This window comes from Pseudorasbora parva, chromosome 11 (genome assembly GCF_024679245.1).
Source record: "Pseudorasbora parva isolate DD20220531a chromosome 11, ASM2467924v1, whole genome shotgun sequence".
NCBI lineage: Eukaryota > Metazoa > Chordata > Actinopteri > Cypriniformes > Gobionidae > Pseudorasbora > Pseudorasbora parva.
In genome coordinates this window covers 9,356,994-9,382,610 of record NC_090182.1, presented here as the reverse complement: position 1 = coordinate 9,382,610, position 25,617 = coordinate 9,356,994, and the positions used below count along the sequence as shown (strand labels likewise).

The following is a 25,617-nucleotide window of genomic DNA, read 5'->3' as shown; positions in this document are numbered from 1 at the left end:
ATAATAGCAGTTTAATGATACCAAAATAATATTTCAAATTGCTTTTTTGTTAATAATTTGACCATGTTTATTATTTCCTCGCTGACAGTGACAGTGGGATTTCCAGCACCTGCTCTGATAACTATCTGGACATGAGGCCGGCCACATCCCGAACCACAAACACCGCTCTGAGTGAGTCCACAAACACACATCTTTAATAGATGAATATCACATGTTTGACCAGAGAATGTGCATGCGTATTCCTTTAACCATTTTTTGGTATTTTGTAATTATTTATCTATTTTTTTATTTGCATTTACTGTGTGCCTTTTATATCAGGGGTTTTCAAACTGTGGTTTTGCACGCCAGAGTTGCCTAGTCTGCAGTTTTTCCTGTGGAACTGGGCTGTGGGTTGACCAACCCTGTCGTGCACAGGCACTTGGCTGCAGCTAAATTTACGTTTCAGTGAATGACACGCATGCACAAAAACTGTTTTTTCTAGGGCTGCACAGTATACCATTATTAAATAGTAGGGCTGGGTATTGACACAAATTTCATGATTCGATTCAATTTCAATTGACAAGCTTGTCATTCGATTCTGATTGAATTTTAAAACAGGTACTGGCGCAAAAAATGTATCAACTAATGCTGTAAACTAAACATGCGAGTAAGTTGGTACTACATTACTATAATATTGATTTGATTTGTATAAAAACACTTAAATTACACTGAATGAAGTTTTTATAATAATAAAGTTATAATACTAACTTTACAATTATATAATTATTTTGTTTTCCGATTAATTTTTTAAAATATGAAGATTTAAATGGTGGCTGTCAACCTCACGGATTTATTCAAACATTGATTATATTTTGAAGTACTTTAAAAATGATATTGAATATGTAAGTCAAAATGCTCCTCTCTAGAGTTAATTTATCTAGCTGACTAATGAGTTTATGGTCTCTGAATATGTTTTTCGGAGGTAAATGGGAAGTGCATTCCTCGCGTGCATTTGGTTTCCTACCAACACACAAGTAAAATAATGTGTCTGTCAACAGCATTTTACATGTACTGAACAGACATGAGAGGATGTAGTACTTCCTCTTGTTTTAAAGTGTGCATGGACAGTCATGTATGCAGATGATACAACATTATATTTACCTGCAACATCAATTGAGCAATTGTTTACTGCTTTGGATGAGAAATCACAATTAGCTGTAAAGTGGGTATGACCTGCCGGCTTGCCTTCTTCCCATGTTCCCCTGGTAAGCGACGCACAATAAATCAGTGTTATTCACTTCACCGGTCATAATGTTTTGCCTGATCGGTCTATAGAGGATTGAAAACATGGAATTACTTGACATCACATATTACATATTTTTTAACAAGTAAAATGAAGCTTAAAGGAATATTTAGTGGCAAAATATATTGTAAATTGTTGTTGTAATTTTGGGTTTGTTTTATTGACTGGACTTTTATTATTGTTGAATAATGTAGTTTTGTATTTTTACTTGTTGGGACCCCAGGAAGAGTAGCCTAAGTAGTGGCTAGTACAAATAAACAAAAAGCACTGATCACAATTCATATCTAGACCGTTGCAAGTTTTATGGACATAACTCATCCACTATAATGCTCCCAATGTGAACCAGCACTCCGTATGCGAAAATATTCAATCACGTCTTCTTAAAATGAATACTTCAGTTAATATTTTGGTAGGTTTTTAGATATTGATTATACTTTCTAGGTGGGTCATGGAATGCAAAAGTTTGGGAAGACCTGCTTTATATCTGTTGTTTTTAGCAATCTCTTTTTTTACTGTTTACATTTGTTTATTTAATTGTAAATGTACATCTATAACTCTGTCTTATTACTTAAAGCAAATGGGTTGAGAACATCATTTTGATTTAAACTTTAAGCTTCCACTATAAAAGCGCTTCCTCTTGTGCTCCAGCTTCTTCTTTTGAGTGTGAGGCAGAAGATTCGTGGCCACTCGATATGGACGACTTACTCAGATTCTCCTATCAGGTGGCGCAGGGACTCGACTTCCTTGCGGCTAAAAATGTGAGTCCCTAAAATAAACCAAAAGAAACCTACCATCACAGACATAAATGAGATCTTTTCGAGGATGTTACGTTCATAAACAATAAGTGCAAAAGATCTGACATTTCATCCTCAGTTAATCAGTTAATCTAATAGATTGACTGTAAATCTTCACAGTGCATTCACCGAGATGTGGCGGCTAGAAACGTTCTCCTCACCAACAGTCGAGTGGCCAAGATCTGCGATTTCGGACTGGCACGAGACATCATGAACGATTCCAACTACGTGGTCAAAGGAAACGTGAGGGAACAAACACAACACAAATACTGTGATAGAACTACAAATCAAGTTCAGTTTAAATCAAATACAAATATATGTGTGTGTGTAGGCCCGTCTTCCAGTGAAGTGGATGGCTCCAGAGAGTATTTTCGAATGCATTTATACGGTTCAGAGTGACGTCTGGTCTTACGGCATCCTGCTGTGGGAGATTTTTTCACTGGGTGAGACAGAAACACCTTTTTATCATTTGCCGGGTCAACTTCACCCAGATAATGTTGCAAATTATGGTTAACCTATGTTTTATTTCTTGATATTTTGTGACCTTTTTTGGTCTCATTCAGTGTCATGAACATGAAGTTCTGGCACTGATATGTTGTGGAAATTTCTGTTATGATTATGATATTCCATCAGGCCTCTATAATATATAGTAGATGAACATTTTTAGATTTCCAGTGTCATTGCACACCGGGGTTCTGTAACAAATGCCTGTGTCTAAGGCTCCTCTGTATGTTTCTTCAGGTAAGAGCCCGTATCCCAACGTCCTGGTGGACTCGAAGTTTTATAAAATGATCAAATGTGGCTATCAGATGTCCAGACCTGACTTTGCACCTCCAGAGATGTGAGTGAGATGTTCATTATCTGACAAAAAATACTCAATCTTTATTATGACTATTTCCTACAATTTACAATGATAGTAAATCATAAAAACTGTGACATGCTGTGTGTAAATGGAAGTGTGGGAATGACATAGTGATGTCAACCATCTTCATGATGTGCATTCTGGGATGCTTTTAAACATTTCCCATTTCTGCCACATAAGGAAAAGAGCAGTCTTTGGAAAAATCTTAATTATGAAATTTAAAAGTATTTAATTATGGCATTAAAAGCTAAATTATGAGATAGTCATGAGACATACTAAGTCATATTTATAAGAGTAAAAACTTATGGCATACCTAAGTATTAATTGTGACTTTTTTTCATAATAATGACCTTAACAGTTAAAATTATGACATACTGAATTAAATAATTATAATTATCAATTAAAAAATCACGTCTTTCTGTAATACAATTTTTTTATGACAATTTCGGATTTTAATGTCATCATTTTGACTTTTTCATATAATTTTGATTTTTGAAAAAAAAAAATTATAATAATGGCAAAAAGTATTATTATGATTCACAAAAGCATATTTTTTTCCTATGTGGCATACATGCATTTTCATAAATATGTGATGATGAGCACTCATATGAGAATGTGTATATTTTAATATCTTATTTGTATAGACATTCATAACCACAATATATATGTTTATTCAAAACTCATTTCAAGCATTTAAGCAAGAGCATTCAGTTTGTCATCAATTTGAAATATCAATAGTCGAGGCAGAGTTATTATCGTTAACTAAAACCATTAAAAAAAAAATTTGAAATAAATAAGCTAACTTAAAATGTTACATTTCATATGCACTAAAATAACTAAAACAGTTTAAACATTAAAAAATAAATGATATAAAAGAAAAAAATAGCAATGATACCAAAATAACAGGAGCTGAGTGTCCGAATCTTTGACTGATCGTGTGTGTTGGTTTCATTCTCTCGAAATCATGACACACATGGATCTTTCTAATGACTCAGCACTTAAAAACACTCATATAAAAACAATAAAACGTATAAATATGTGACATTTTCCACGGGTCGCTCTTGACTCTGGCTTTACATCGTCTCGCTCAGTCTGCATCTTTAGTTCTGCGTGTTAAACACATGATGCGACTGTAAGGCCTTGATTTTCCACACATTTCATGCTCGTCCTCGTCTTTATCCACACCGCCTCTCTCTCTAGAGTCTCTGTGTTATCGGTTTTTGCCCATTGAAATAAAGCTTATATATGCATATTACACATATTACATGGAAAAACCTAACTTTTATATATATATATATATATATATATATATATATATATATATATATATATATATATATATATATATATATATATATATAATATTAATATAATATAATATATTTGTATTGCGAAGAATGGAAGCCCATTTCTGCCACCTAAGGAAAAAGATAATTATGAGGTTCATAATTGTGAAATGTTATTCAAAAAGTTTATTTCAGTAAGTTGGCAAATACTACAATTACTTAATTAAGACTATATAAAAAATTAAATTAAATTAAAAAACTAGAAAACATGAGGTGCACCATTACAATTCAAAAATAAAATAAAAAGCTAATTCAAAATATGAATAAATAGTATAATAGTATATAAAAAATAGTGAAATATCACTGTTCAGTATGAGGCGTGCATGACGTTTATAGTGTAGGCTCCACAGACTTTCACCATTTTACCTGTGAGCAGTTGTTTAAAATATATAATAATAAAAAAAATCATAGCAGTATTATTTGTATTGAGCATCTCAACTAAGTTGACTTCAGAACTTTAAAGCCACAAATGCAACTATAAACATTCAAGGAGAGCGTGGGAATATTGCTTCAGTTCATGTGGCAATCAAGCTGTGTGCAAAAACAATGTGACCCAAAACCAGCGTTCAAGTGTTTAGTCACGCTGCACTGAACACTACAACAATGATGAGTGACAGAACAGGACACACTTCACCTCAAAACAAAAAGAAAACTGCAGTTTCATTTGCACGTTCATCACAATAAAGTATTTGCTTTTAAATGTTCACTCAGAAATTGGTAGTCTTTTTCACAAATAATTAAACATTCAAATAAAAGCGAAATTTTGTTGAACAACTGAAATAATATTTCCTTGTAAAGCATACTATAATAATATAACTTTGAAAAATAATTGTACTGTGTACTGTAATTATTTAATCACCATCAATTCAAGGCAATATAATATAATATGATACTTCAAAGTTTGTCAAGTAAAAATATAGTGCTTTATGAAATATGCTGAAATTACATGACAGTGTCACAGTGCAAAAAAATCATAATCCTCCTAAACATTTTCCATATGCAAGATTATGGTTTTTGTTATGGTTTTGTGGTGAATCTGATTCGGACGGTTCCTGTGGTAACGACTTCATGATCTTGTGCGCAGGTACATGATCATGAAGATGTGCTGGAACCTGGAAGCCGCTGAGAGACCGACATTCAGCAAGATCGGTCAGCTGATCGAGAGGATGCTGGGAGACATGCCTGACGAGCAGGTACTATTCTCACTCAACACACTGCCGTGAGACCTCGAAACAAAGTCAGGCCAAACACTTGAAATGTTCAAAATAATATCAATAAATAGTATTATAGTATTTTTTTAATGATAATGATTTACACTCACCAGCCACTTTATTAGGTAGCTCTGTTCAACTGCTCGTTAATGCAAATATTTGGTTAGAAAGTATATATATGGACGGCAAAACTCAGAACACATCTTCCCTTTTTAAGAATGACTTCAGTGGCGTTCTTTGTTCTTTTCTCAGAGAAAAGCTTAACTCCAAGTCTTCCAGAGTCGCGGTCAAAGCTGATTCGAAAGACCGCCGTTCGCCAGTTTCTGTGTTTACTAGAAGCACGCAAACGCAACTCGGCCGTCGTCATTATGGCCCCGCCCACCGACTCTATACACGATGTGATTGGCCCGGCAAGAGTTAGGGGATTACAGCTCAGAAGGGTATTGAGAGTTCCTAGACACTCGCGGCAGATTAGATTTGCTGCCGCTAGGGTGCGTCTAGATTTCTAGGCTAACTGAGCATCAGAATGGGGAAGAAAGGGGATTTAAAGGGTTAGTTCACTTAAAAATGAAAATGCTGTCATTAATTACTCACCATCATGTAATTGCCAACCCATAAGTCTTCAGAGCACAAATGAAAATATTTTTGATGAAATCTGAAAGCTCTCTGAACCACCCATAGATAGTGGTTCAACCTTAATTTTGTGAAGCGACAAGAATATTTTTTTGTGCAAAAAAAATAACTTTATTCAACAATTTCTTCTAGTCTGTGTCAGACTCTTGCGCTGTTGACGCAGTGTAAACTTGCAGCACTTCCAGAACGCTGGCTTACTATTGGCCGACGCTGTTCACGTGAGCACCACACCGCATACGCACGAGTCGCTCTGCCGTCTATGCGTAGAACTAAAGAACTGCACTGTGAACGCACGTTTTCAAACATTTGCATATTTCACATTTTTCATGTTCATTCTGCATATACTACATTTTTGCATTTACATTTTATATTACATGTTCATTTTGCATTTATTGCATATTACACATTTTGTGTTAATTTTGCGTTTTGCATATATTACATGTTTGACATTTTTGCATGTTAATTTAGCATTTCGCATATTTCACATTTTGTGTTAATTTAGCATATTTAAAATTTTGCATGTTCATTTTGAGTTTTACATATTTGACGTTTTGTTAATTTTGCATTTTGCATATTTCACATTTTTGTGTTAATTTTGCATATCTAAAATTTTGCATGTTCATTTTGAGTTTTGCATATTTGACATTTTGTTCATTTTGCGTTTTGCATATTTGACATTGTTATTTTTGCATTTTGCATATTTCACATTTTGTGTTAATTTTGCATGTTAATATTGAGTTTCGCATATTTCACATTTTGTTAATTTTGCGTTTCACATATTTGACGTTTTGCATGAATTACAGATTTTTCCTTTTGCATGTTAGTTTAATTGTATTTTTATTTTTTCACATTTTTACATCCAATTTTCTGTAAAAATCCCTGAACTTTTGGCAGTCTGATCAAATCATTAGATAGGATGTTAAAAATGTAATAAAATGTGTAAAAAACATTGAATTCACACTTCACATTTAAAAAAAAATGTAGTTGGTCATCCATATATTCCATCTATGCATATAGAGAAACAGCATTCTGTGCGCAGTACATACTGCAGGAGCATTTCAAATAGCATGTTATTTTCAACACAGTCCAGTGTTTTTGAGTAATGAACGAGTCACATTCTGTAATTTTTTCCATAATCCTTCGCAGAAGACCAAGTACCAAAATGTGCAGTCTGAAGAGCATAGTGACGAACAACCAGAGTCATGTGACCCTGTGAAGCATGAAGAGGAGTCAAACGAGACGTCATGTGACCAGGAAGAAGAAGATCATCCACTCATGAAAGCCAACAACTACCAGTTCTGCTGAGGACACAACTAACTAAATCTGTTCGTCAGTAACAGTTGCAGACACACGCGCGTGTAAACAGAGACGTGAAGCAAATGTAATCTGTGGAAGCTTGTTTCACCACAGAATAAAAAATTAAACAAGGTAACTGCAACTTTTTGTCTTTACGTTTATGAGCAAAAAAAGAGATTTTTGAGATTAAAAAGTCGCTAATAACTTTTTTTTTTTTTTTTTCTGTGGCAGAAACAAGCTTCCATAGTAAACAAACACAGTCACAGTCATTTTGTCGCTCTGCTTGAATGAAATCTTGTAAACTTTGTCTGCTAAGACTCATCGTGTTGTTTGAACATGAACCGGTTTCACTTCTCTGCGAAGTGTACGAGTGGAAAACTCCAAACCTCAGATATATTTGTCGCGCAACGCCTTTTTTGTTCTCGGATGCCAAGGTTGGAAAGCAGCGTGTTCAGCGTTTCACATTCATTGTATTTGCAAGCACTGCGTGTTTCACTTCCACTTTATACTTTTGCAATCACTGAAAAACTTGCAAACAAACAAACAAACAAACATGATGTGCATCTGCGTCACGTAAGTCTCCTAATGTGTTTCATGCAGGAACTCATCAGTGAAGGTCAAAGGTCAGATATGGAATCATTCATTTGCTCTGTGACCTGCTCTAGTTCTTACTCAATCCTCGTAGGAAAACAGTCTTTTACTGCTTCCCGCAGTGATTACGAGTGATAGCGGAGGTCAGTGCAGGTTTGGAGGACAGATTGACGTCTCCACCAGGTGAAATATTGACACGCTGTTGGTGCAATAATGTCGGCCGATCGTCGTCCTGTTTCTTCAGATAGCTGTGGGTCAAAGGTTAAATGCATTCTCATTAACTGACAACCTTTAAAAATAGTGAGGAAAACAACGACTGACAACCTCACAGAAACCATTTCAGGAAGAAAAACTAACCATTTGCTTTTTCCTGTAGCGTAAAATGAAAGGTAGACAAGTTTCATTTCATTTTATTATATATATTTACACTGCAACGATTTACTTCCTCAGAATTATGTTGTTTTCAAGAACAAACATTCTTAAATCAAGATTCATTTACTTGAGAAGGAATATGACCAGATATAAAAAGTTATATTTACTGAAAAGTTCTTGCTTAAAAAATACTGGTAACACTTTACAATAAGGTTTGGTTTGTTAACATGAACTAAGAATGAACAATACTTTAATCTTAGTTCATCTCAACATTTACTACTACATTTTAAAGATCAAAGTTATATTAATATAAATGTGCTGTGAACTAACATGAACATTTTTATTAACTAACATTAATAAAGGTGAGTAAAAGCTGTAAAAAATATATGGTAACATTTTATTTTACAGTGTCCTTGTTACATAACCAAAAATTATACAGACACCAGATATAATATTTTTACTAGTGTGTGCAGGACTTAATAGTTTATTTATGTAAATGAGGATAGCAAAATAAAGTAACCAGTAACATTTATACAAACTTGGGAACAACATTTTTCAGACCCTTTGACCTGACCATGTTTTTTCTTGAATTGCTAATGTGATCTTTTACACCACAGATTGAACAAAATGAATCATCGCTTTGGCATTTGTTGACCTAAATTGGTATTATCCAACTGTGAACTTAGATTTAACAGCTGATTGGTTGATTGTAATCCATTACATTCCTATCAAAGCTATCGGACATTATCAATATGAATTTGTTTAACTCAGAATTCTTGTCAAAACCATATTTTCTAAACTATAGCAAATAAACTGCTAATGTGAGACAATGCTGAAGGTGTCTGAATAAATTGTGGTTTGACTGTGTTACGTGTACTTACCATAGTAATAACTGTAGATTTATGATTTTAGATGCATAATTACATGCAACTAACCCTAATCCTACCCTAAAATTAAAGTACACAGTAAGTACATGTAGTTAATGAATATTACTCGGTACTTAAATATATAATTACACTGTAACAATGACACCTTCAAATAGTGTAACCAAATATATTTCTCATCGTCAGTTCATGTTAGTTACATTCACTAATGTTAACAAATGAGTTGTAAAGTGTTACCTAAATGTATGTCGATTGGGCAGAAAAATAATTTCCCTTTAAATTAACTTTATTTTTCTGATCCATATGGCATGTATTTTTGGTTTGTTTTAAGCATAAAGATATTTTTTTCACAAATCAAGCCTTTATATTGTAAATCAAGATCACTTGAGAAGCAAAATGACTTAAAGGGAAATTGAAAATCAGCCCATAATTTACTCACCCTCAAGCCATCCACACATTCTTCAGATGACCACAATCGGCGTTATAAAAAATGTCCTGGCTCTTCCAAGCTTTATAAAGCCAGTGAATGGGAGCCCAAAATTTGAAACCCCAAAAAAGTTCATCCATCCATTATTAAAGTAATCCACAAGGCTCCCGGCTTCATAAAGGCCTTCAGAAGCGAATCGATGGGTTTTTGTAAGAAAAAATATAAATATTTAACATGTTATAAAGTAAAATATCTAGCTTCTGGCGGACCGCCTTCAATATTCGTCTTACGAAGAGTGTTTGGGTGTACTATCTCTTTAAGGGATGGAAATGTCCGAGTGTAAACTTGTGAAGGAAATGTTGAATTATACTGAATGAAAAGCTGAATTGTCACTCATTTTGTTTTAATACTTCGTCTTACTTTTGTCAAACTCTCAAACATTGTGATTAGAGGAAAATCTGTTGTTTTGTAGTTTCTTAGTTTAATATGGCAAATCGTAGCATCGTAGCATCAGACACACACTGCCAGAGGAACTTTAGGTTACTTATATGATTAACCTGATGTTTTTTTTTTCTCTCAAAGCACAAACTGCCATATGTTTATATTATATCCTTTTTTTACATTTATATAAAGTTGAATTATATGACAATTCACAATCAGAATGATGTCTTTTCTCAGTGTTTATCTCTATGTATATTAATAGTCCTCGTGACACCCTCTTTAATGAATTCTGCACCGTGGATATCTACAGATCTGTATATTTTTGTTTTGCTACTGAAAGCCACTAATAATAAACCATGACAATGTCACATGATCTTGTTTTTATCAGTGAAAATACAGTTTATTAGAGCGATTGTGAGGTCAGTGGATTCCGCTGCTGCTCCAGTGATCAAGTCAAACACACACTCCAGTCTGAGTCTGTCATGTCAGATCCAAATGCACTCAGAATAAATACTTCAACATGTCAAATAGTCTTTCTATGCATGAAAAAAGCTGTCAAAATATGAACTGAAAATAAATACTGTCGGTTGTCCACCTGTAGTGGGTTTCACTTTTCTGCGGGCAATAAAATGCGTCTTATTTACAACAATCATTAATATGTCAGAAGATCAAGATACAGAATCAGAGACAAGTAAAACATTTTTTTTTTCCAAGTAAAATTAAATTTCCGTCATCATTTACTCGCCCTCGTGTCGTTCCAAACCTGTGTTTGACACAAAAGTACATGTTCACGCTGCTTTATTCATACGATGAAAGTCAATGGTGATTTATATAGGCTTTAAAGCTCTTAAAAGCACCATAGTTTAATGTATATAAAATATCCATCCATTTGTATCACCGTTTTAACAAACTAATAAACTTAATGTGATGCATATTAGTCAGTCACACAAAAATGAAACGGCCATGGTATAGTTTATTATTGACTATTTGCAACTTTTATTTAAATTATCATATTCGCAAAATGTATTTATTAAATGTCCAGGACATTTAATAAATACATTTTGCGAATATGATAATTAACATAAAAAAGATAAATAATAATAATATAATAATGCAAACATTATGTCCTTAGAATCAGCATTAATCCTGCTGATTGCAAAAGCAATTATATTTATTCAGTTAAAAAGTAAATTTAATATTATATTAAAATATAATATAATAAAATTATATAATAAAATTATTTTAATTATAAATATACTTTATATTTTAAAAGTATAAAGTTAAAAATGGCTAGCTGTGGAACGGGCACTATTTAATTAGTTAAAATGTATGAGACTGAAACTTTGTATGACGATAAACATAAATATATTGGTTATTGTGTATTTAAATCACATCACTTACAGAAATGCAGTTTCATTTATGAATGAAGCATCACATTTTATGTATACAGCTTATTTATGTAGTCAATTAGTTTATGAACTGTAATCCAAATGGATTGAAGTTTTATATGCAATTAAAATACATAATTCTTAAAGGGACAGTTCACCCAAAAAAAGTTATTTCTTCTTCTGAACACAAAAGATGATATTTTAAATAATTTTGATAATCGAAGTTGTTTGGTCCCATTGACTTCCATATTACGGAAACAAATACTATGGAAGTCAATGGCTACCGTTACCAATATTCTTCAAAATATGTTTTTTTGTTTTTAGTGTTCACTAGAAGAAAGAATCTCATACAGGTTTGGAACAACTTGAGGGTGACTAAATGATGACAGAATTTTCATTTTTGCGTGAACTATCCCTTTAAAATGATATCGTATCCTTTATAGGATATCGTATAGCAGGGCTATTCAAATCTTACCCTGGAGGGCCAATGCGCTGCCGAGTTTAGCTCCAACTCTGATCAAACACACCCACCTGTGATTTTCTAATGATCCTGAAGACATTGATTAGCATGTTCAGGTGTGTTTGATATGGGTTGGAGCTAAAATCTGCGCCGCATTGGCCCTCCAGGGTAAGATTTGAATAGCCCTGTCGTATAGTATATCTAGTACTGATCTAGTATCATAACAGTAAACGTGTGCTGTATTAATTTTCTTCTGAAATCACAAGACACTACTGTATGAAAATGACTTCCGTGAAAGTGCTTTAAATATAATTTTGTGCTCCACAGATTAAACACCAACAACACGAAGGTGAATAAATGACGACAGAGTTTATTTTTGCATTAATTATTCCTTTCAGGATCCGTTTCTCTCCACACCAACCTTAAGTCATCTTCCAGGCGCATCCCCTGCTGATAATCAATCCCTGATTCAGTCGATCATCACCTCCTCAAACACAACTCCATCTGAGTTCTTCTCCAGTTCTCCTTCCTCCTCCACGTCCTGTTGGTCAGTGTTGATCTGCGCCACTCCCAGCCTGTAGAGGGCGTCCCTGATCATCACCACTTCGCCCGGCTGGCACGCGCTCAGCACTTCTGCGATCTGCTGGTTCACGATGTCTCTGCTGCTCAGGAAGTCCAGCAACCTGTTGTAGAGGTAGTAATACGCAGCGTTCTCGAACACTAGAGCCTTTCGGCGAACCGCTGCGCTGTCGTTGCTGCTAGTTTCACCCTCGGATCGGTCACACATCTCGGCGTAGGGTTCGAGCTCTTTGCAGAGGCTCATGGCGTGGTGGGCATCATGCGGCGTGTTCGGCCTGTCCGGTCGCACTATCCAGCGAGACGCAGATTTGGTGAGCGGGTGCAGATGAGGGTTAGACTCGATTGTTGTGAGATCTAAACTGTATGGCTGATCCTGAAGCTCCGAGCAGGAGACGTACTGAGAAAGGGAACAAGACAGCTGTGACTGACATGCTTAAAATCTGAGTACCACTTTAGTATGGGGAACACATATTCACTATTAACTACGACTTTTACCTCAATAAACTCCTCATTTACTGCTTATTAATAGTTAGTATGGTAGTTTTTGTAGTATTTAAGTTTAGGCATTGTGTAGGATTAAGGGATGTAGAATAAGGAGTTAATATGTGCTTTATAAGTACTAATAAACAGCTAATATCCAAGTATTATGCATACTAATAAGCAACTAGTTAATAGTTAATAACTGAAACCTGAAATAAAGTGTTACCAAAATCTGTGTACAACAATTTCCTTGCAAGGAAGATTTAGCACGAGGAATAGAACTCAACACATAATAATACAAAATAATTATAATAAATATAGCTGCAAACTGCAATTATCAGGCCTCAAGCATTTAAGGCCTTTAGGCACATGCGTAAAAAGATACTACGTTTATTTAGCAAGCATGAAACCACTTAGGTCATAGATGGAAAAGACCATTTACAGCCAATTCTGGCAATTTACTAAGGAAACATGTTTGTTAAAGGTTTATTGACAGTTATAGCGCCCCCTCATGCCCGATCTCCACTTTTTTCCAGCTGTCCTCAGAGTGTGCCCATACATATCTGTGTCATATTTGGTGTAAATATCTACTTCGTTTTGAAGTTATAGACACTTGTATTTATGAGAGCATAAAAATGACTAATGGCTGTCGGTGATCTGATTTTTTTGCCACTTTGAAATATTGACATTTCGGCATTATTGTTGATCTTTGTTTTCGAATTTCCTGTGGTGGTTTTGTCTCGATCGGACTAATGGTTTCAAAGATATTTGCACAAGTTTTTAAGCGCTAAATCACACCGTTACACAAACCAGTAGGCGAAACCTGTTATGTTTGATATCGTTGGATTCAGCAAGGGTTCAGGAGTCTAAGTAGGTGACTCCCGTGAAAAGCGCTGGCTCGAAACTTCTCTGGCTCCTTTAGGCCATTGAGCCGATGACGGCCATGCTTTTTGAGCTACGTCAATGATCAATGTTCTCATAGACAGACATGGCACCCTGGACACAGACACTGCATGCCAATTTTCAAGTTAATCGGGCTAGCGCTTGGGTGCGGTTATAGCCATTTTTATGTATTTTTTCTTGTATATTTTTACTCTAAGAGTGCCACCAATCGCAATTTTTTTTCATGTGACCTCAGATTGAGCTCATACACGTGCACACGAGTTTAGCGAAAACACCTTGTTCCATTCACAAGTTATAGCTATTTAAGTAAAAGTGGCCCCTGTCAAAAAATTATTGATATTCAATCTCCAGAGAATATTTCTGCACTGGTTGGGTTCTGATAAGGCAAAAACCTAGTAGTTTGCAAAAGTAGGTTTTTCAGACAATCCAAACATGGTGCCTGAAGGACAAGCACTTCCGATGCATACATCATTTTGTCCATCTTGAGCCAGGGATTCCAACGATATAAGACACTTGAGCCTACTCCTAACCGCTTAGGAGTCATACTTTTCATTGAACATTTGACCGCTGTACCCCACTTGAAACCCTAATAACAATATACATATATGCGTGTGTGTGTGTGTGCGCATGTTTTTGTGACATAAGAGGACACAAATGTGTATAATGACATGGGTATGACATAGGTATTACAAGGAGAGGGTGAAATATGAGGACATTGGCCATGTCCCCACTTTTCAAAATGCTTATAAATCATACAGGATGAGGTTTTTTTTTAGAAAGTAAAAATGCAGAATGTTTCCTGTGATGGGTAGGTTTAGGGGCAGGGGCAGTGTAAGGGGATAGAAAATATGGTTTGTACAGTATAAAAACCATTACGCCTATGGAGAGTCCCCACAAAGATAGTGAACCAGACGTGTGTGTGTGTGTGTTTAAAAATAAATTATGTTATGTAGTAATAAATGTAATGTTTAAGTGATTTACTCCTATAAATCCCTCACCTGTGGTGTTGTAGAAGGATCAGAGAAACATCCCTGATTCTTCTCCCACATCTGTGAGGCCAGTTCGGGGTAGAGTAAGTCAGTGCAGAGCGCCACCTTCTGGGCACAATCCGCCACATACACCGGTGGCCAGAAGCGGGAGGAAAGCAGCAGGTCGAGGTGATCTCTCGCGCTCTCTCTACGGACGATATACTTGGAGCCGCAAACCACCTGCGCAGAGAACAGACTCACATCAGCTCATCTGAAATCTAATTCAATCAGCATATTCACAAAGGTGCAGTTTATAACCGAGTCAGTGTACCTGATGAGGACAGACTTTACTGATTTTGCCAGCCGTCATGAGCGCCTGTGGCTGACCTGCCGTCCAGAGTCCGTTTTGTGTTTGTGAATACAGCAAAGACACAGACTCCAGCAGCCTGTCCTGTCAAACAAAACCAGAAGTCCAGTTGAAAACCAGTTGAGCTGTTTCACTATAAATTACTATATTAACTATATTTTTTGTTTAATTGTTTTAATGGCAAAAATGGCTTAGGCTTAGGTTATAGTTTTTATAATTAGCTCATATAAGCAATATACGTTAGTGAAATGTTCTAAGTAAATGTACTTTTGCACTGTCGGCTGCTGCAGGAATCCCACATTTCTCCAGCACGTCCTTGAGCTCCTCTTCACTGTGCAGATCCATCTGATCTGGAATCAGATGTCCCTCATGGATCAGACGCACCAGGACTGACGGGTCCCCTGTAAGGTGCACACACACACACACACACACAATGATGCTTAAATCAAGTTATATAAGATTTCGGGGACATCCTCTGGTCTATTCAAATATCAGAAACTTAGTAACAAACTTTCGTTACATTTTTTTTGCATTTTTAGAGTAAAACGTGTTTTGGGAAATATATATTTCATATAAAAATTTAAAATAGTATGTTTGTGCAATTTTCAATGCAATAAATGTACAGTTCTATAACTTCACTTAAAAAAAAAATCTCACTTCAGCAATAAGTGTCGTCTTTAAAAAGAGTCTAAACTTAAGTCTGTGCTCCAGAGAATTCAAGATTTATGATAGTTTAAGTTGGAAACTTATTTTTTTTAGGTCAATGCTCTAAAAGTGAAAACATGAATTAGAAACACTGAATATATATATTAAAATAAATTAAAAAGACATTTAGGTCATTTTTGAGGATGAAATGCATCCGTCAGTTGCATCTGTACCTCTGTGTTGGGAGTCAGAGGTGATTTTGTCCTTCTCCGTGTTGATGGCGACCGCGTTCCTCATGAGAGGAGGGATGAACGGAGCGATGATGGAGGCGTCAAAGCGCGTGAGGGGAATGCTGGAGGGGAACACCGCCTGCTCCAGCGCCTCGTTCTCCATCGTCAGCCAAAACTCGTCAACGTGCACCTCATCTGGCGCCTGGAAATCAGGCCAGGTGAACTACAGACAGAGAACAACACACTTGATTTCATTACTATTTTACTTTTTAATACATATTTTAAATCAGCTTTTATTTTTTATTTCATACTTTAACTAGTCATTTTGGGATGTGCTTTTGTCATTTTGAATAGCTTATGTTATTTTTAATATGTTCATCCCTTCTCATGTTCTTCAGCATCATGATGCACTTCTTAAAAACAACAGGGCTGCAACAACAGGGCTGAATCCAATCTTAGCTTAATTTCCTGCATCGTGTTCACGAGACCTTCATCTGATGGATTTTTGAAGGCAGCATAGATGTATTCTTCACTGCCTGTGATATCCCATAATCCTGTGCGTTCCATTCAGTGACAGTTGAGCAAGAAAAAGATGGCGTCCGAAAGTCCAGTTGCTGGTCAGTTTAATGTATGTGTAAATGTACGTTTTTTACAAGTTATTTTCTGATAAGGCAGTGCGGCATCGAGTCAGCTGCATAAGTAAGTTTTCAGCAGCCAATGACTCTCATGATCAATTAGTCGGGTCTGCCCTTCCACCTGGCTTCCACCTGTCTCACCAAATTAGGCCACAGCACTGAATACACTCTATGGACAACATGAAAGAAACAGTAGAGGAGAAACAGAGTGAGCTGCTGCAGGAAAGGTACGTGATCCAAGTGCTCAAAACATGAGCGTTGTTTATTTTAAGCTTCAAGCGAATGCATTAGCGTTTAACACACCCAGTCATGCGCAAATGTGCGTGTGTCTGCGTCCTCAGCGCAAAACGTTAATTTTACAGATTATATCCACTGATCTATATAGAGAACAGTAGTTGTATACTCATCTGTAAATGCTACTAATTCACGCAAGTATTTCCATTTGGCATGAAAGCATGTCCTGAACAGTCTGACAGTCTGTTGAAACTTCACTGAACGGCTGCGCGCGCACATGCGCCAAACAGACAGAACGCAGCAAGGGGGTAATCTAGCGCTCGGAAAGCGTTCCACCCCTAGGGGCTGCCATTGCTAACCAAGCCATCACCTGCTGTTAGCATCCCATTGACTCCCATTCATTTTTGAGTCACTTTGACAGTGAATAACTTTACATCTGAGACGTTTAAAGACTCCATTTGTCCATTGTTTATTTCTAAAGAAACACGACAATGTATAAAAGGCTCCATTACCTTGTATCTTACACTATCGCCCCGCAGAAGCTGTTTTTGTAAAAATAGGCTAACGATTGCGTCATAACCAACGCGACTCTGTCGCACAGTTGAGAAATTACCGTATAGACCTGAGGAGACGCTCGCAGGCAATCTTTTACTGTCTATGAGACAGTCGGGGGGACGTGGAGACATAAAGTCTGATAAAGTCAAGGGGGAAGAATGGGGAGAAGCCCGTAGTGAGCCAAAAGCAACGGGAGAAAATATTTAAACAACGTGATTCAGCTTTCACTTTCCACAACTACTAGAAGACCTACAGCTGTCAGACAGGAGGCTCACGTCACATCTACGTCGTCAAGCTCAGTCTGAGCCTGCGCAGTTCGCTCAGCCATCAGGAAGTGAGTGCTCCTATACTGACATCACTTAACGCCGTAGAAGGCAATGGGATCCCTCCGTCCATTTCTTTTACTGTCTATGGAACGCAGTCGAGACTGAGGAAGAAAGTTAATATTCAGAGCAAAAACATTCAGCTGACATTTCTGCTATTGGACGCTACATTTAGATTTAAAAGTCAACATGTAATTCAAGTATTTCGTGGGAGTAGTAACTGTAAATTATGGAAGCCCGTTTCCGCCACTAAATAATACAAATATGCGAGGTATTATCTCAGAATTCTGGCTTTTTTTCTTTCACAACTGCGTGATATAAAGTCTGAATTCTGAGAAATAAACTTGCAATTCTGTGATGTAAAGTCAGAATTCCGACTTTATAACTCGCAATTATGAGGGAAAAAAAGTCAGAATTGTTACTTTAGCCTATATCACGCAATTGTGAGAAATCGTCAGAATTCCGACTTTATAGCTCGCAGTTGTGAGAGGTATGTACTACTGTACACCCAGTGTACTGTACACAAACGCTTTACAATCATATCAGGTGGTTTCTCCTCAACCTCCACCAGTGTGCAGCATCCACTTGGATGATGCGACCGCGGCCAAAGTACAACGCCGCCAGTGCGTTCGCCACACACCAGCGATAGGTGGAGAAGAGAGAGTGACAGAGCCAGTTCAAAGTATAGAGATTGTTAGGAGGCCATTATTGATAAGGGCCAATGGAGGGAATGTGGCCAGGACACCAGGGTTACACCCCTACTCTTTACGAAAAGTGCCATGGGATTTTTAATGACCACAGAGATTCAGGACCTCGGTTTAACGTAGGCCTATCAACCAAAGGACGACATATATCATTTTAATGTATAGGGATTCAAACTCCTTTTGCTTAGTTTTACTATTTTACACAATGCAGAGCACAAACAGACCCTTACGAAAAATAACCATGGCTTTATTATAGTAGGCTAAAACCACAATTGTTTTGCCGTATTGATTATCATTAACCACACAAATACCATATAGTTAAACTGTGGACTTAAAGCATAACCATGGTTAATTTGTGGTTACCAGTTACCACTGAATAACTTTTATCATTGTTATTGTTTGTTTTGTTCATTGTAAAACCATGGTTAATTTATGTAATGGTAGATATATTCACTGTGTGTATTCATAGCACTCAACTGACACGTTTGTTTGAAGGACACTATTGGGCAGGATGTGGAATAGTGTGTTTTGTCAATAAAAAAAGGCCTATTTACTAGATTAATCGATTATTTAAAAAAAATGATTGACCAACTAATAGATTATCAAAACAATCGTTAGTTGCAGCTACAAAAACAACTATAAAATATATATCCCAAAACTCCTTTTTTTTCAGATCCCACCGTTCAACTGTAACAAATTGCAAAATTAAAAAATAGGGCCTTTTTGTCATCTTTGCATCAGGGTTATTATAGTTAACGAAAACAAAAACCATTAAAAAAACATGTTCATTACTTGAAATACAATAAAAAAAACACACAACAAAATGACTAAAACTTTTACTAAAATTGAAGGAAGATTGTGGCCAAAACTGGTACTGCAATCCCTATCCCCTCTCCCCCTCCCCCTGACTCGAGGTTGCCGGATTGGCTGCAGGATCAGCAAGAACGTTTGTAGCTGTAGCTGTGGTAACTAGAGCAGATCTGGCAACCCGGATGCTGAAACACTACTGACTTCGTGATTGGTCGATAGGTGGAGGGCGGAGCTTCAGGCCAAAACACAATATAAGTGTTTGAAATTAACATGATTTCTTAATGTCTAGTAACAAATCAGGGCCATTTTATGATTAATTGAAATATATTTCTTACATACAGTTCCTTTAAAATAAAAATAACAAAAATAAAAACTAATTTAAAATATGAATAAAAACTCTAATAGTATTTCTGTTACTATAGTAACAGTGGCTGATACTGGACTGATGGATTGCCGTTACCTCCACGTTTTTGAGCAGTAAAGCGTTGTCTGGGTTGCGTTGCGCGATCTCCAGTTTGGGTGCGATGCCACACACACCACAGATCATGTCGTTATAGTCTCGAACCGTCAGACACTCAAACGCCCAGTACCCGCTGCAGAACAGATCCTGAATATGTGACACCTGCTCCGAGCTCAACGCACCGTCTGCACGAGACACACAAACAGGCACGGTAAACTTCACGAGCACATTCAGGACATCAGAGATGAAGATGAGGATGATGATGAAGCACCTGTGAGCGTCTGTGAGTGTTTGATTAAACTGAGCGCAGCATGTGCAGGTTCATCCCCCAGTCTGATCTGATGTCTCATCTTAAAGAACAAATCCAGCGTCACCAGGAGTTTATTGCCGACATTAAACACACCTGAGAAAAACAAACACACAGAATCTGCAGTAACACATGCTGCGTTGACAGTGTTATAAGAGATGCTACAGCAGTGTTATTTTAGTGTCATTAAGATACCTTTGTCTTTTTATTTTCATGTTTTCTGTTTTCCTTTTAATTTTAGTTAGTTTTAATAATTTTTATTAGCTTTAATCTATGTAGTTTATATATATATATATATATATATATATATATATATATAATTATTTTATTTATTTGTTTATTTATTTTATTTCTCATTTGAGCTTAAGTTATTAAGTTTTGTTTTTTAATGTTTATATATTTTATAGATTAAAAAAAAAGTTTTTTTATTTTTTTATTTTAATTTGAGTTGGTTTTAGTAGTTTTGCTGTTTTGTCTTTTTATATAGTCTAGTTTTATTAATATTTAATTTTAGTTAGTTTTAGTCATTTTGTTTTACATTTCTATTATTTTTATTATTTTTAATTATATATTTAATTGTTTTTTTTATCTTCAATTAGTTTTTTTATTTTTTATTTTAGTTATTCATCTGTTTTTTAATGTCTATATAGTTGTTTTTTTACTTTATTTTTAATTAGTTTTTTATTGTCCATTTTAATTTTGCTGCGCTTTTTTCTAAAAATACATCTCTATATTTGTGTATATTTTATTTTGAATTAGTTTTTATTTTCATATTTTCTGTTTTAATTTTAATTCTAGTAAAAGTTTTAGTAAATGTTGGAGTTTCATTTTTTTATTTTTTTTGTTGGATTTTTTTTCATTTTATTTATTTATTTTTTATTTATGTATAGTTTTTATTAATTAAATTATTAATTTTTTTGTTATAGTTAATTTAATACAACAAATTAAATGAAAATGAAAAATATTTCCATGGCAACTGGATTAATAAAATGTATTTTTTGTTTTTTGTTTTTTTACATTTGTTTTAATTTTAGATAATGTTTATTTATTTAAAGTAATGAAAAGGTTTCTTTACAATTTTAGTTTTAGCTAACTATAAAAACCCAGAGCTGGCATTACCACAAACCGTCGTATTATATGGTGTTACAAAAAATAAAAACTTAGGATAAAAGTGTCTGGTCTGAAAAATGCAGAAATGAAAATGTCCAACTACTTACATGGCAAAGCAACCGTTTTAAAATAATCCTTTGAAGCAAATTAAAGTATATTTAACATATATTCTTTCTTGTTGCAGTAAGTGTGTGTGTGTGTGTGTGTGTGTGTGTGTGTGTGTGTGTGTGTGTGTGTGTGTGTGTGTGTGTGTGTGTGTGTGTGTGTGTGTGTGTGTGTGTGTGTGTGTGTGTGTGTGTGTGTGTGTGTGTGTGTGTGTGTGTGTTTACCTGGATGTAGGTCTGTGAAACTGTGTATGGCCAGACACTGGAGATTCGTACAGACTTTTAGCTGCAGAGTGACGGGACTAATCGACCGATCCGTCAACAACCAGCATTCCTCCAAACCCGCAACTGAACTAAACAAGACAAAACAACAACACAACATGTAAATCTCCCATAGGACTACATCCATTCTGCCATTCATCCCCATCCGGTCAGGTTCCTCTCACCTCTGGTCTCCTTTAAACAGCGGGCACTGACACAGACTGCAGTGTGTGGCCGCCGACTCGTAGAAGCTCGGCCAGCCGTTGCTCTCCTCCGTGTCTTTCTCTTGGCTGTTGAGCTCGTGTATGAGGCTGAAGACGTCCTGCAGCTCGCTCTCGCTCTCTGGGAACTGCAAACACGAGCGCAGCAGACTGACGGTGGAGTGACGCTGCTGCTCTTTCTGAGCGCCGCTCAGAGGCTGAGACGAGTCCAGCAGAAGCGCAGAACTGGTCACGTCCTCCGCGGACGGCTGGAGAACACACACACCAACTCATTAGTGTGAGACTTATCATGGAAAGCACGGTTTTAGTTGCACTTTTTGTTTGCTGCATTATGTAGATATACAGTGATCATGCATAACATTATGACCACTGACAGGTAAAGTGAATAACATACATTATCTCTTCATCACGGCACCACTTAGTGGGTGGGATACATTAGGCCGCAAGTCCTCAAAGTTGATGCAGGGGAAAAAAAGGGAAGTGTAAGGATTTGAGCAAGTTTGACAAGGGCCAAATTGTGATGGCTAGACGACTGGGTCAGAGCATCTCCAAAACTGCAGCTCTTGTGGGCTGTTCCTGGTCTGCAGTGGTCAGTGTCTATTAAAAGTGCTCCAAGGAAGGAACAGTGGAGAACCGGCCACAGGGTCATGGGCGGCCAAGGCTCATTGATGCACGTGAGGAGCGAAGGCTGGGCCGTGTGATCCGATCAAACAGACGAGCTACTGGAGCTCAAATTGCTCAAGAAGTTAATGCTGGTTCTGATAAAAAGGTGTCAGAATACACAGTGCATCACAGTTTGTTGTGTATGGGGCAGAATAGCCGCAGACCAGTCAGGGTGTCCATGCTGACCCCTGTTCACCGTCAAAAGCACCAACAGTGGAACTGAACCACAGAGCAATCGAAGAAGTTGGCCTGGTCTGATGAATCATGTTTTCTTTTACATAATGTGGATGGCCAGGTGCGTGCGCGTCGCTTACCTGGGGAACACATGGCACCAGGATGCACTATGGGAAGATGGACCAGGACTAAACTAATTACAAACATTTTCACTACTCTTACTGCAACAAGAAAAAAAATTACTAAAACGTCCATCAGTCAACATGACAAAAAGATACGGAAGATGCTAAAATGCAAACGGGTAATGGATAACTCAAACGCTCTTGCCATGCCAAAAGACTAAAAAAGAAGAGAGGGACACAGAATCGTGCCTGGTTCTTAAATAAGGCTATACTCCCACCTTCTGGTTATTCAATATGTTTAAACGAACAATCAAAATATGATTAGAAACCACAGCAATGTATTGATACTTAAATAAACTTGAGTTACAATTACTTAGACTAAGTTCATAGGGTGTGCCAAAACTAACCGTGAGTTTGCTTTTCTTGGCGTGTTTGTTGGCGAGCTCGCAGCCGCAGGTCGGGCAGTGTTGAGGTTTGTGTCTGTTTTTATAGACGTAATCACACGCAGGGTTAATACAGCGGCCTCGACCTCTCGCTGTAGACAAACCCAGAGCCTGAAGAACAGACCAACACATTACAAGATACCTGTACATTAATAAAGAACTGCTGATCACCGTTATCATACTAAATATTGAGTCTGTACATGTAAAAACACATAAGAACACAAAGATCTTCAAAAGTATGTTTTCTGTATGCTTGAGTTGTGAACACTAACTAGGGAGGATCCAGCGGTTTTCTTGAAGGGCACCATGGAGAGGATCTTCATGCCGTTGTCTGTGATGATGTACTGGTTACTGCTGACTGTGATGGGCTTCTACAATCACACCGTCAAACAGCAATATCACATTATTATTATTATCTCATTATTATTATTATCTCACATTATTATTATTATATTATTATCTCAGATTATTATTATATTTTTATTATTATTATTAGCTCAAATTATTGTTATTATTAGCTCAGATTATGGTTATCTCAGATTATTAATGTTGTTGTTGTTGTAGGTGTTTTTATTATTATCTTAGATTAATTTTTATTATTTTTCTGGCTTCTATTATTTCTTAAAGATAACTATTTCTGTTTTTTATTACTTTATTATTCTCTTATTTTAAGAAGAGCTGCAATATTTATATTATTTTGTATTGTTACTATTATTATTACAATTATATTATTACCATTTTTATTCTCTATTTGTAATTCTTTCAAATAATTATTCTCTCAGATTATTACTATTATTTTTTAATGTTACTGTTATTATTATTATTTATTCTGGTTCTTGCTGTTTATTCTCTCAGAAACTTTGTATTATTATTATTTTGTATTTTTAGTTATTTGTATTATTTTCCTTGTTCTGATTAATATATTTTACTCATAATAAAAATAACTTAATAATAACAACAACTAATAATAATAACTTATCAAAATATTATTATTTTATTATTGTTGTGTAATTATTATTATTTACATATTATTATTTTGTACTGTTGCAGTTATTATTATTGTTAATATTTGTCTCATTATTTATTCTTGTTCATGTTGATCTTATTGTTTTTGACTTTATGCTTTATTTTATATTTGTTATTATTGCTATTTTTATTGTTAATATTTCCCTTGTTTCTATTACTTTATTATTCTCTATGATTATTATGAATATTTTAATAATTATTATTATCATCATTGTTTTTCTTCTCATCTCAGAGTACAGTAATCTCACCTGTTCTAAGGCACTGGGTGTGATCATGTGACCCAGCTGTTTGAGGGTGCTGGGTTTCAGACCGGTCATGTGTTCACTGGGTGACGCTTTCACTACAAACACAACATATCACAGCTAAGAGAGTCAACAAGGACGATAATATGAATGAAACCCGACAGATATATAATTAGATCATTCCCTGGTGTTTGACTGACCAGCTTTGATGATATTAGCGTCTGTTTTGGCTTTATCAGGGGGAAGCGTGATCCACTGCACCACTGCGGACTGGCCAGACGCGTCTATGGAGAAACAGGCCAGGTGTGAACATCAGATGCCTTTCATATACAGTTTCATTTGTGCTTTCAAATAACGGCTGACTCACTATTCTGGGCGGGTGCTGGAAGAATAGCTCGTATCCGGCGTTTCTGTACAACACTGCTGTATTTTTCTCTCGCGACAACCTGAATTTGCCCACCACCCAATGCTCTGAAACGACACGAAACACACACATTAGAGAGTCAGAGGCAAATGAAAGAGGGCAGAGACATGTTTTTCAGTGCACATTCTATGCAATGATACATTTTATACAGTAATATGCTACACTGCAATCAAATCATTATATTATATATATAAATTATTTTACGTTGAAGTAATAAAATGATTAAAACTGAAATAAATTAAAGCCAAATGAATAGAAATCAGTTAAAGCTACATAAAAAAGAAATTACAAAATTATTACAACAGTAAAATTAAAATGTAAAAATAAACAATATCATAATATAATTTAATTTAAAATATAAATACTATAAAAGTATATAAATGTTGTAAACTAATATAGAAGGTCATCCAGCTATTCCACAGTAAAAATATTGCAATAAAAGCCCCAATATACTTGAGACATCATTTTGAACAAAATCAGGCCAAAACAAACTTCGTTTTGAGTTGGATTTTGGAGTTCAAAACAGCTTGCCAAAGTGGTCTTTCCGGAAAAGTTTGATCCGGATAGTAAACACCTTTGTACAACCATTAGTCCGTGGCGATTATGTAATAGGTGGGTGTGCAGAGGCTTTGCCTTCTTT

General features: G+C 35.9%; 2 protein-coding genes across 6 annotated transcripts in view; one reads left to right on the top strand and one right to left on the bottom strand.

Annotated features, from left to right (window-relative positions):
• LOC137092634 (macrophage colony-stimulating factor 1 receptor-like) overlaps positions 1 to 10,733 on the top strand; it is a 40,396-nt gene extending 29,663 nt beyond the window's left edge. The window contains exons 15-21 of one of the 2 annotated variants that reach the window (XM_067456973.1): positions 89 to 171; positions 1,931 to 2,040; positions 2,197 to 2,319; positions 2,408 to 2,519; positions 2,818 to 2,917; positions 5,369 to 5,477; positions 7,275 to 10,733. In XM_067456973.1, the coding sequence (XP_067313074.1) occupies positions 89 to 171; positions 1,931 to 2,040; positions 2,197 to 2,319; positions 2,408 to 2,519; positions 2,818 to 2,917; positions 5,369 to 5,477; positions 7,275 to 7,433 (796 nt within the window). In that variant the 3' untranslated portion in view covers positions 7,434 to 10,733. Of the gene's footprint in view, positions 1 to 88; positions 172 to 1,930; positions 2,041 to 2,196; positions 2,320 to 2,407; positions 2,520 to 2,817; positions 2,922 to 5,368; positions 5,478 to 7,274 lie in introns of those variants that run through there. The other variant, XM_067456975.1, reaches the window with a different exon arrangement.
• Positions 10,734 to 11,432: 699 nt separating this feature from the next.
• The window catches only part of hmgxb3 (HMG box domain containing 3), a 21,544-nt gene continuing 7,359 nt past the window's right edge, over positions 11,433 to 25,617 (bottom strand). For 2 of the 4 annotated variants that reach the window (XM_067456964.1, XM_067456965.1), the window contains exons 8-21: positions 24,921 to 25,024; positions 24,754 to 24,837; positions 24,560 to 24,651; positions 23,558 to 23,656; positions 23,250 to 23,396; positions 21,848 to 22,131; positions 21,627 to 21,754; positions 20,152 to 20,283; positions 19,881 to 20,065; positions 16,163 to 16,382; positions 15,552 to 15,685; positions 15,249 to 15,368; positions 14,948 to 15,157; positions 11,433 to 12,963 (exon numbers count right to left, since the gene is read on the bottom strand). In XM_067456964.1, the coding sequence (XP_067313065.1) occupies positions 12,457 to 12,963; positions 14,948 to 15,157; positions 15,249 to 15,368; positions 15,552 to 15,685; positions 16,163 to 16,382; positions 19,881 to 20,065; positions 20,152 to 20,283; positions 21,627 to 21,754; positions 21,848 to 22,131; positions 23,250 to 23,396; positions 23,558 to 23,656; positions 24,560 to 24,651; positions 24,754 to 24,837; positions 24,921 to 25,024 (2,446 nt within the window). In that variant the 3' untranslated portion in view covers positions 11,433 to 12,456. Of the gene's footprint in view, positions 12,964 to 14,947; positions 15,158 to 15,248; positions 15,369 to 15,551; positions 15,686 to 16,162; positions 16,383 to 19,880; positions 20,066 to 20,151; positions 20,284 to 21,626; positions 21,755 to 21,847; positions 22,132 to 23,249; positions 23,397 to 23,557; positions 23,657 to 24,559; positions 24,653 to 24,753; positions 24,838 to 24,920; positions 25,025 to 25,617 lie in introns of those variants that run through there. The other 2 variants (XM_067456966.1, XM_067456967.1) reach the window with 2 other exon arrangements.